Genomic DNA, 12486 nt, shown 5'->3' with positions numbered 1-12486 from the left:
CAGACCTTATCTAGTACTCAAACTGTGGCCTGACCATTGCCTTGTACAAGGGGATAACACCTCCTTATCCCTGCTAGCAAAATTCCTGTATATCATTGACAAGATCCCCATGAGCTACTCTTGCTGCCTGTTTGCACTGCTCAGAAAACTTCATATCTGACTGCACAATTACCCCAGGTCTTTTTCATTCTCCACTACCCTGAGCGTAGTACTGCACAGTTGGTATGTTACTCTGGGGTTACTGCTCCCATATGCAGCATTTTGCATTTGTCAGTGTTAAACTTCAGTTGCCACCTCTCAGTCTCTCTGCTCAACTTTTCCAGATCCCGTTGCAGTAGCGTACCATCCTTGCTGTCATTTAACAACCCTACCAACATTCATATTGTCTGCAGACTTCGACATGAAGCCTGATATACCTTCATCAATATCATTGATAAATATAAAAAACAACAATGGGCCCATCACAGAACTCTGGGGACACCACTAATAACATTAGTCGACGAAGAGCAGTGTCCATTGATTACCACTCTCTGTCTTCTCCCACTCAGCTGTCCCTTTATCCATAGCAGCAACTTGCCCTTAATGCCATACTGATCCAACTTGTACAGTTGGATCAGTATGGCAATTAAGGCCTTATACACCTCAATTTGATATTGTGCAACAATATCAAAATTATTTTTTTGCATCCAATTCCTTTGTGACCACATCATAGTATCCAATCATATTTGTCAGATGTGACTTCCCCTTAAAAAAAACCCATGTTGTGTGTGTGAACTATAACTGCAGTCTTGTCTAGATGATCCTTCAGTACTTCTTTAACCATTGATAAATATACAAAACAACAAATGTGCACAACAATGAATTCTGATTAACTCCACTAATAACATTAATCCACGAGAGCAGTGGCCATTGATTACCACTCTCTACCATCTCCTCTTCTCCACTCAACTACCCTTTTATCCGTTGTAGCAACTTGCCCTTAATACCATACGACTCCAATTTGTACAGTAATTTTCCAATTGGTCAGGCCGACCGGGCTAGCCGAGTGGGTAAAGTACCTGCCCGGCAACCCAAAGGTCGCGGGTTCGATTCCCGCCTCGGGCTTAGATCAAAGTACTGCAAAAACCTTGGGAGGTGCAATATGGCCACAGAAGCCGATGCGCCAACAACTACCAAATCAAAAAAAAAAAAAATCCAATTGGTCAAAGTGGTCAGACAAAACTTCCCCTTAACAAACCCATGCTGTGTCTGAACTATTACTGCAGTCTTGTCTAGATGATCTTGCAGTGTTTCTTTAACCAGTGACTCCATTATTTTCTCTGGAACAGAAGTTAAACTAACAGGTCTATAATCACTTGTGTCACTCACCTTTTGATCCCACTTTGTGAAATTGGGGATACATTTGCACATCTCCAGTCTGTGGGGACCTTCCCTGAGTCCAAGGATGCTTTCATAATTATTGCTAAGGGTTTGCTTAGTTGCTTTGCCACCTCCTTTAATATAACTGAATAGATCACATCCACCCCCCAGGTGCCTTTCTTATGTTTAACTTCAACAATTTCTCCTCCAATTTTCTCTCAGTTATTACAAAATCATTTAACTGCCTCTTAGAGTTTGATAAGCTTCTGGCCTCCACTTCCCTACAGAATTCCTCATGTGTGAATTTAGATGCAAAATATTCATTCAGTTTGTCAGTTACCTGAGCAGAATCATCAACAGTCGTACCATCGATGTCAAATGGACCAATCTGATTCTCATCCCCTTCTTTCCAGAGTTTATATAAGTAAAGAAATCTTTACTGTTTTTATTTGCATCCTTTGCGAAGGATTTCTCGTAATCTGCCTTTGCTTGCCTAACCTCCTTTATGACTTGATTACAGCCTATATTATATCTACCATAGGCATCCGTGTGTCTTGATAATTTATGTGCATCTCATGCAGCATTTTTTCTTCTCTGCCACAAGTCTTGCTAGTTCATCTGACATCCATTTAGGCCTAAACCTTGAACAGTATTTCTTAGTTGAAACATAATGAATTAACATTGAAGGTAGTGGGTACAGGAAACATGATTAAGCAAGCAATGAAAAATGTGAAAGTAAAACAGCGTTGAAACAAGTTAACAAATCATAGGATTATCTATAATGGTAAATAAATTAACAAATTAATCATAAAATCATTTCTTAATTTAAGTATGTCATGGCTGCCAACTCTGAATTTACAACAGAGAATACATCTTCCTTTACTCAGTTTGATTCCTTCTCTGTCTTTTTGCAAAACTATAGTTAAAATGCATAAACATAAACATATCATACAGCCAGTCCAGACAGCTCCAGGAACATCAGCCATGAAAACTGTTTGGAATTGTTAGTTTTAACTAGTTATTATAACTTCATTCTAGGCAGTAGATGTTCTGTGGATGTTTTTCAGTGCAGTTATTTTACAAAGATTAGTATAAATATGTTTGTGGAAAAGGGAAGATGCATATTCTGTTAAGCAAATCTTATCTTTTTGTAAAATTTTATAGAAAACTAACGTTGACATTTCTTCTTGCTTGTCAGAAGTTTGAGTAATTATATAAATTACATGAATTTTTATTTTTAGCCCCCTACAAACTTGATGAGTTTTGAATAATCAAGAAAATCTCCATTCCTCCTTGTCTTGTACTCAGCCCTTATCTCAGAGTAGTGAAGATGTGTGCCTTCTCTTAATGAAACCGTTCCATGCTAGTAAAAGTGCCTGAAGAGTGTCATCATGTGCCATGAACTGAAATTCTGGTCTCATTAAAAAAAAACTACCAACTGATTCTGTACATAAGCTTCCTCTTGTTTTTTATTAGCCTTAATGAGTATGCTGCAACTGAAACTGATTATTTATGCAGCCATGTGCTCTAAATTGATGATGTGTAATATATAAATCCACATAACTATACTATTCCATCTAAGCAAAGAAGATGTGATAAAAGTTGTGTGCATGTGCGTGCATTTTCATGCATCTCGCTTGTTATTTAGGACAGACATAGTATTTTGCAAATACTTGATACATTTTCTTTTGTTGTACTCAAAGCTTAAATTTCATATATTGGATATTAATCTGTTCAGGGGAAGGGATATAAATTTTCTAAAACATTAAGATGTGAACCACTGGTAAACTTAATTTTGCCTCTAATTTAAAGCAGTTAATATTGAAATACAAATTTTTAATTAGTTTGAATAATATTATTTCATGTCTTGTCAACAGTTCTTTTCCTATGCCATGCAAATAGTGCATGGAAGAAATGTTTCCATGTTATCAAATAGCGATTGTCTGAAAAACATTGTTGCTTATGGAGAATGAATAGAAAGAAAATCTGAAGGATGTTTTTCTTTATAAACTAATGTTTATCCATCTTCAGTTCATGTTTTTTTTTTTTTTTTTTCTATGTTTTATAATGCCAAAGAATTATGAATGCTCAGAACATAGAATCTAAGTACATACTGGCCCTGTACTTAGTTTTAACCACTCAGATGGCTGTTAATTGGTACCAGAAATGCTCAATATTTAAAATTGTTCAAATAAAAGTTTTTCAGAATTTAAATAAAATTATTAAATAAAATAATAGCTTTCTAATTAAGCTAATTCATATGTATTTGCATTTTTTTTTTTATTTTACAAGAAATGTAAATGCATATTTTTATATTTGCATTTTTTAAAAATAAATGTCTAAATATGATCAGTTTTTGTCTAAAATATGATCAGGAATTAATTTTCTGGTATAGTGAATTATGAGAAGAAAAAATAAAAAACAATTCAGTTATTTATTATTTTACAACAGGAAATCCATTTATGATTTAATTTATAAATTATACTTTGAAAATATCACGGTAATTGAAAACATATGGTTCAAAATATGGAAAGGGGGGGTATCATAAGTGTTATTTATTAAGTTTTTTTTTTTTTTTTTTTTATGTAAACCCCAAACACGAGAGGCATTAGAACCTATAGTACTTAGTACCGTGCTTGGGTTAATCAAAAATAACAAGTCTGAATGTTTTTATAAGTAAGAGGATTCCAGCTGATTCATAATGTTATGATGATTGCTCTTTTAGCCATTTGGGTGGTTAATCTTGTTATTCTATGCATATGCAATCCAGTGTGACTATGCATGCCATGCACACACTGGTAATTTCAGCCCTCAATGCACTTGCATCATGATGCACCAAACCAAAGATTTTTTTTTTTATTCATGAATAAGGAGCCATTTTTATTCTACCTTTTCATGTATGTTTATGCTTGTGATTTTTAAATATATTTTTGTACATAATTTTTAAGTGTAATTCTTTTTTGTGTACTGTTAATTGTTACAGAACTTGCAAATATAAAAATAAGATAAGATAAACTTTTTATATACATGGTTAAAAAATTTACAAGATTTAATTGTAAGTCATCAGTATAACATTGTTTCAAAATTGAAAGAAAGAAAAGCTTCGGTTCTTGTAAATGTGATATTACTGGAAATGGAAAATAACTTTTGTATTCTAGAACAAATTTGGCCCCTGGTCTTGAAATAACTTAAATCTAATTATTCTCTCTCTCTCTCTCTCTCTCTCTCTCTCTCTCTCTCTCTCTCTCTCTCTCTCTCTCTCTCTCTCTCTCTCATTACCAGTATTAGCTTATTTTACTGCACAGCAAATTTTTTTCCGTTTACATATACGCCTCTGATTTTTAAACTCAGTTTTAAATCTTTCTTAATATATATCCCCTTTATATATATAAATTCATTTTATGACCAGATTGTTTGAAATATTACTATTTATATTTTTGAGCTCATGCATTATTCATTGTGAATATCATACATAATATGTATAAATTCTCTTGCTTTGCTTTTCAAGTAGTCTACTGCCAACTATTTTTATAGTTTGAATTTGTGTATTTTAGCAAAGCCAAAGTTAATTAGAACTTGGGTGCCTTTAGGAGATTGGTGGGACCAGTAAAATTAAAGCAAAGCATGAGGACAAGTGCAACAGTAAATTATAAAAAAAATTCGTGTACATTTATAGCTACTGTATGCAGATGTACACAGGTTATTTGGGTTTTAAGGGTGAATTTTGGAATATTTTACTGTTGTACTGCATTTTTGGGAAATTATGAATGCACTGTGATTTAATCTGTATTTTATTTTCAAAGAAATGGAGTATGTACCAGTTTAAATGCCTGTGGAAAAGTGCTAGAGCAAACAATGTTCTGTAGACTTTGGAAAGCAGAAGTCATAGAATACATCATGATTATTTATAACCATTTTATAGTGCAAAGTGCAGCTTTTTTTTTTTTTTTTTGCTAAAGTCTTTCAGATAGGGAACCTATTTAGTATTAACATGGTTCATATTATGAAAGAATTACCTTGTGATATTTTTAATTAGCTACAACTTACTATACTGACATGCTGCATACATGCAAAATTTTGTATTTTAGTTAGGAAGTTCCTAGATTTTAAATATTTGTAACCAAAGAATGTTACAAAGAAAGAATTTTATCACCATTACTGTGAGCACTTTTATATGTTACTTTTTTTTTTTTTTTTTTAATTTTATCTAATTTTTCAAAGTCTGTATTTTCATGGAATACACTATTTGTAATTGTACAAATTTCATAATTGTAAATGTTTTAAAATGTATACACACATACACTGCTTTCTGAATAGACAGGCAGGAATTTTTTTACTCATTCATTGAGATTCTTATTAGTAGCATTTTGTAATTGTTCTGTTGATCATATTAGGTTCTTAAATTGATGTATCCTTTCTGTACTTTTTTTTTTTTTTTTTTCGTGTGTGTCTTCAAGTTGTACATTAATATTTCTTTTTCTTGTTTTGAGTGACTATTTCTTATTCATATTCAAGAATGTGATTATGTAATAATTTATATGCCATAGTTACACCTTTTTATAATTCTGTTAAATAAAACCAACACCCAGACAGGTTTTGATTATTAAATGATTCCTATAAATTAAAGTAACAACTAGGTAGGAGTAGGTACATAGGTGTTAAGTGATTTTAATTTCAATTGGCATTTAAATTAGTTTAAAGAAAAACATTTCATTTTCATCCAGTAATATAATTCTAAATTTTGAATAAAAAGTTATTGTAAAGAATTTATTTAATTGTTTTAGTAAAATTACAATCATTTTGCAATTTTTTGTATAATTTTTGTACAAAATATACTAAGTACCTTTTGCAGCAGTTTCCTCATCTTTTTGGGGCTGTGAATATTTCCCCAATGTTTCTACAGACCCTTTTCACGAAAACGATATTTTTTGCTTATATAGTTAAATATACAAATATTTTAACACTGATGTAAACTATAAAATTTGAAAAAGTTATTAACAATTTATATGAAAAGGAAGTTGTTGCAATCAACCTGACAGGTGACCCTTGAAAATAACATTCCTGTGTAAACTGTTACTCAGTGATTAAAAATCTGAATTTTTTTTTACCTTCCTAAATATAGTAGTTTCAGAAGTGAATTTTTTTTCTTACAGAAATTGCATGCATGTGAACCTGTGAGGTGCTGCCACCATCTTGCAGTTATTTGGCTTTTTGCTTGAAGAGTGGCATGGTACTGTACAAGTGCTGACACTTTTTTTTTTTTCTCCTGCTAGTTCAATAAATATATTAAAATAAATCAATAAATTACAGCCTTATCCAAGTTATTTTTGAAATATTATTGTTTTCACATAGTAAAGATCAAAATAAGAAACTATATTCTCTCAAGATGGACACTACCATACAGGTAGCGATATAAGTAAGTTCAAATTTGATGCACTGTGGAGCACACCAAATTTGAAATGAACCTGAAAGCAGAATAACTAAATAGTGTTGAATATATAAATTTTTTTTTCATATTTTTAATAATATTTATATAAATAATAAGCAAAAAGTATCTGCATGTTTGAAATTTTGTGCACTTTTTTATAATTTCTGCAGAATTATGTATTTATTTATTTTTTATTGAAACTTAAAAAGTACATGCAATAAATATTGCAATCCATTAAAAAAAAAAAAAAAGAAATATTGGCACTGCACTGGTCAGGCAGAATTCAAAACATGCAAGACATTTTCCAAAATAAATAAGAAAGTTACACCTGTCAGGTGACTCACCACTGGTTTTACTACACTTTGGGTGCCACCAATGCTGTCCTTTTCTTGGCGCAGTATAACCGCAGTCGTTTTTGCGCCATCAAAATCAATCAACCAGTGCTGTTTTTTGTATTAGTACTAGCAGTATGATGTAAGGAAGAGACTTATACAACACCAGCAAAAAAAAAAAAAAAATTATTTTCCCTATTCCTTCCAAAAATGTGTCCAACAGATTGTTAGCTTTTCCAACAATTGATTAATCTTTGGGTGAATACTAATTACTGCATATATATTGTGCAGTCATTCTTTTTTAAATTTAAATTTGTCTCATCTTGGAAAGGGTAAACGATGCCATGGTGTTTAGTAAGCTTAGCTTTTTAAAATGCTTTTTACACCTCAATTAAGTCATCCTGCATAGTGTCCAGAGACCGCAATTTACAGAACACTAGTCTATGAATTGCTAGTTTCTGGAAACCAGGCAATTGCAGGATGACTTAATTGAAGTCTATAAAGCTTTAAAATAGCTGAATAAGTGAATTGCATCATTTATCCTTTCTGAAATTAAACACATCATAAATCTCCTTTGCAGCATATATGCAAAGGAGATTTCACATTGATTTTATTATCATGTCTGTGCATTTAAAAAACATGGAGACATGCTGTAATTAATAATGAGAAGTGTAATTATAAAATCACAAATTTCTTTCCTTCTTTTTTTTTTTTTTAAATAAACATACCTGTACTTATACATCCATATGAGTGTTTCCTTCAAAATAGCTAACTTTGGTGGCTGTACATTTATTTCAACCATGCTGACATTGCTCAAAACATTTTTGAAATTCCATGTTTTTTTATTTAAAATCTGTCTTTTTATGGTGAATTTGATTTTAGAAAATAGCCAAGTTATTCTGAGCTAAGTCCAAAGAATGCATTGCATGATCAAGCTGGATAATACCATTTCTGGTCAAAAACTTTCACAGAAAGTGAGCTGAGCTGGAGCATTATCGTGAAGAAGCTAATGATTTGGATACAATCCACTCATTCATGTCAGAATCTCTAAAATTTTAAGATTTACAGATTGTTTAAGATTTTTTCATAAGCCTGATTGACCAACATTTAAAAGTATTGCTGGTATAAGTAGCAACACATTTCAGCTTATCCCACTATTACACTAGCCACAAAATTTTTTTGTCATATCACCACAATGAAAATATGTGATTCTGGAGGAAATAAACGTGCTGATTCTGAAAATCACCATAAAAAGGCTTTCTTGCGTCTACATCAAAAGATGTACCAACATTTAATGTTAAAATAAAGGGATAGCTATGTATAATTCAAGTTTGTAATACAAGTGTAAAAAAATATACGTTATAACTCATTTAACTTCGGAAAAAATATAAATCATTGCAAAATAGTTATATTTCAATAATATATAATCAGCATACCTGTAATTGTCCTTAAAAATGTTTTCTACTAAGGGATTTTCTCTTGTATTCCTGCTTACTCTCCCTCACAAGGAACCAGCAGTAATCCTCCATCATTACAGGATCCCAACAACCTTGGTACCGCCTTTCCATTGTGGAAATATCCTGATGAAACCTCTCCCCTTGTTCATCACTCATGTCTCCCAGATTTGGGGAAAAATTCAAGATGGAATGAAGAAAATGAATTTTCAAGGACATTCATCAGCCCGTGTTTTGGTAGCACTCGAGTAAATTAGACACCAACGTTTCGTAGTTTTCTTCTTTCCTATTACCCAAAAAACTGTACTATTACTTTAAATGATCGCCAAGCTGCCAATTCAACCTCCTTTAATTGGGTTTCAAACACATCTTTCAGGAGTTTCGTAATTTTGGATCTTATGAAAATCCCTTAAGTTTGGCACCACTCCGCCATGATAAGAGTATCCTGAGTCCCCTAGGTGATGGACCCCATAAAATACCAGTCCATATTTCGTCAGGACGTCGAGCCGTTCGCTTTCGAACACGCCAACTCAGAACACCTCCAATCAGGACGGAAGTTCGTCAAACACCTGACATCAGGGTGTACTTCCAAAATATCAGGTCCATTAGGAACAAACTAGACTCAGCAGAACAGATCTTCCTCTCCCAGGACGCTGATGTGGTCTGCCTCGCAGAAACGTGGCTTCAACCTAATCAAGATACACTCTTCTGCTCAGCTATTGCTGGTTACTATATGCTGTCTGCATCCAGGGAGCAATCTAGAGGCGGTGGAGTAGCCATACTGTACAACACCTCCCTATTCTCATGAGAATTCGACCTCAACTACAACTGAAGATTTCGAAGCGATTATAGTCTCGCTACGCTTCCACTCCAGCCACATTGATATCGCATCTGTGTATATTCCCCCAGGGCCTACAATTGAAATTATTGAAGATTTAGGGAATTGGCTCTTAAACCATCTTCGTCCGTCTGCACAACGCCTTGTTTGTGGTGATTTTAACCTGCCTCCAAACCGACATCACCTCTTTATCAGGCTCTGCGAGTTCTTCAAATCCATCAACATGATACGGGTCAATGAGAACCCCACCAGGGGATTGAACCTACTGGATCTCGCTTTTGCTTCAACACCATGCGCAGCTGAGGATGATCCCATCGCATTCTTCCTGTCTGATCACCAGCCCATAGTTTTGACATGGTCATTGCAGGTGCCAAACTTCAACATCCCTGACAACAAAATAGTCAAATACGTTTCAGCACCTAAATACCTTAATCCTCAACTCTGTGTAGAAGCAGCATCTTGCATTCCTTGGGATGTCCTCATTGACTGCGACCTCAGCCTTGCAGTGATACTCCTGTCTGACTGGATTAAATCCGTCACCGACTATGCTGCCACCAAACGAGTAACAGTAACTCCCCGTTCCAGATCGTGGTGGACTGCTGATCTTAACAACAGCTTCAAAATGAAACAAGTCCTATATAAGAAATGGAAGCAATGGAACGAATGACAGTAAAGACAGAATCGCCTTTTCCCGTGCCAGGGCCCACTTTAATCGAAAGAAAGCTGACGCAATCCAAGTGAACCTTAACCGCACTCTGAAGAAAGGAAAGCCATTCTATGCTGCTCCACATGGTGGATTCAATCACATGCTTGATCCTCAAGAATGGCTCAAATACATCGCCAGATTTTCAAATACAACCACAGTCCCATCTACAGTTGTCCAGCCTGACTATGAAAACCCTTCAGATGTCCTAGGGACTATCCAGATCACGGAACAGGAGCTCATACGTGCCATCAATTCCCTTCCCACAACAGCCACTGTTGGGTAGGATGGAATTCCACAATTTATGATCAAATGCTTAAGCACATTCATCATAGGCCCTCTTCTCTCGATCTACAACAGATGCCTCGCTGAGCATTATTTCCCACCGCAGTGGAATAAATACAGAGTGTACCCCATCCCCAAAAACCAATTTGCCACAAACGTCAGCCAGTTCAGACCCATATCAGTTGCCTCTTGTCTGTTAAAAACTCTTGAAAAGGCTTTGCTACCCACAATCACTCAACAAATCCTCCAGACGAAACCACCTGAAATCCACTATGCTATCGCAGGAAAATCATCAATCACTAACTTGGCAGCCATCACAGAACGCATTCTCTCAGCATTCGAACAAAGAGCTGAGCTAGCAACCACACCTCGACATAAGCGCAGCCTTTGATGCCGTGTCGATTCCGGCCTTCCTCCTCCTACTTAAGGAGAATTTTCACATTCGAGGTGATATGCTGTGCTTTTTGGAATCACTTCTCAGTCACAGAATACTTATTCTCCGTCGGCAGCAACATACCCTATCCTGCGACATTACTGCTGGAGTACCGCAGGAGGGTGTCCTGTTCACAGCCATCATCATGCCCATTATTGCCTCAACGAATGGTCTCCTATGCTATGCCGATGACTTCGAACTGCTGACTCCAATTAACCCTGGCGACAACCCCGCCCAGCTCAGCAACAGGATCAAATCCCAACTTAAGGATCTAGAATTGTACCTGGCAAACTTCAATCTAAAAATTAACCCTCTGAAGTCTGCTCAGGTTATATTCTCCCTTAAATCCATGCTGACAGTACTCAACGTTTCACTCGCAGGGGTACGAATACCAAACGTACCCTCACACATAGACAAAGATGTCCTTTGTCAACCAGATCGACAAACTCAGTACCAGATTTTCTCGTCTACGGTGGATCTCAAAGCAGCATCTGCTACACGTCCGACATCCTGCCACTGTTAAAAAGGTTCATCACCTCCCCCGTCTACCCTGCCATTCTCTATGGTGCAGAAATATGGGCCTCTGCTGCACATACAAACCTTAAGCGGGTGTACACTGCTGAATACTGGCTACTGAAATGGGCGAATAACAAGCTTCGGCTACCTCCCGCTACCACAACTACCATGATGGCACAAGCACTCGACATCCCGAGGTTGAAGTTCCTGATCGTTGAAAAGAGGCTGGTCTTCACAGCCAAACTCATCTCAGGCCAAATATCATCTCCAAATATTTGGAATGCTTGCTCTTGGAGGATTCCACAGCCAAGCCTAAGGTCGGTACCAGCACTTGTGGCTCACCACAACAGGCTTGTACTCACCGAAAGATTTCTGCCCAAGCAGATGCTCGCTGCCCTCAACCGTGTGGACGCCGACATCGACACCATAATAAGTAAAAAGAAGGACAGACACAACTCAGGCTCTTGAAACCTGAATCACTGCCAAGTTGTATTTGTTTTTCTTTATTTGTGTTCAGCTCCTTGTTTCTATGATGTATTTGTATTTCTTTTTGCATTTGTAATCTGTATTTTGTAGCCTTTTGTATGTGTTCGCTATATTTTGTAGCCATTTGAATTTGTACTTATGTTATCTATATGTGAACCCCTGGCGCTCGTCGCCGTGATGGGATATTGTGCTGTAATTCTACTTCACAATAAAGATTTATTTATTTTATTTATTTATATGTTAAATTAGGAAACACACTTCTCAAGTATGCAAATCTGTTACCTTCTTTATCTAGTACTTTCACGAAATTTTTCATCAATCCAACTTTGATGTGCAGGGGTGGAAAAGGAATATATTTTACATTGATGTGGTATAAACTCGTCCTGCTTGTCCCAATGTTGCACAACATGTTCTTCTGTCACAAGGCTGTCCCACAAATACAAAAATCAACATTTTGTGAAATCTCTCCCCGCCCCCGCGAAAACCAATAATCTTAAGATCACTGCATATGTTCCAACCATAATCCTGGTATTTTATATATAGCATGTAGAATCTTAGACATACTTTCATGACTTTCTTTAAGTCCAACTGAATGAAACAGAAAATGATGGAAATTCATTGCCATTATGAAGCAACACTGCTTTTAAACTTA

The 12486-nt window shown here is 35.5% G+C and overlaps 1 protein-coding gene across 3 annotated transcripts in view; it reads left to right on the top strand.

Annotated features, from left to right (window-relative positions):
* The window catches only part of LOC150087235 (ras-specific guanine nucleotide-releasing factor RalGPS1-like), a 419169-nt gene extending 416070 nt beyond the window's left edge, over positions 1-3099 (top strand). For all 3 annotated transcript variants that reach the window (XM_090371091.1, XM_090371092.1, XM_090371090.1), the window contains one exon: positions 2601-3099. In XM_090371091.1, the coding sequence (XP_090227217.1) occupies positions 2601-2630 (30 nt within the window). In that variant the 3' untranslated portion in view covers positions 2631-3099. The remainder of the gene's footprint in view (positions 1-2600) is intronic.
* Positions 3100-12486: the final 9387 nt, after the last annotated feature.

This window comes from Mastigoproctus giganteus, chromosome 4 (genome assembly GCF_048544385.1).
Source record: "Mastigoproctus giganteus isolate SK-2022 chromosome 4, ASM4854438v1, whole genome shotgun sequence".
NCBI lineage: Eukaryota > Metazoa > Arthropoda > Arachnida > Uropygi > Thelyphonidae > Mastigoproctus > Mastigoproctus giganteus.
This window is presented reverse-complemented; position numbering and strand designations above follow the sequence as displayed.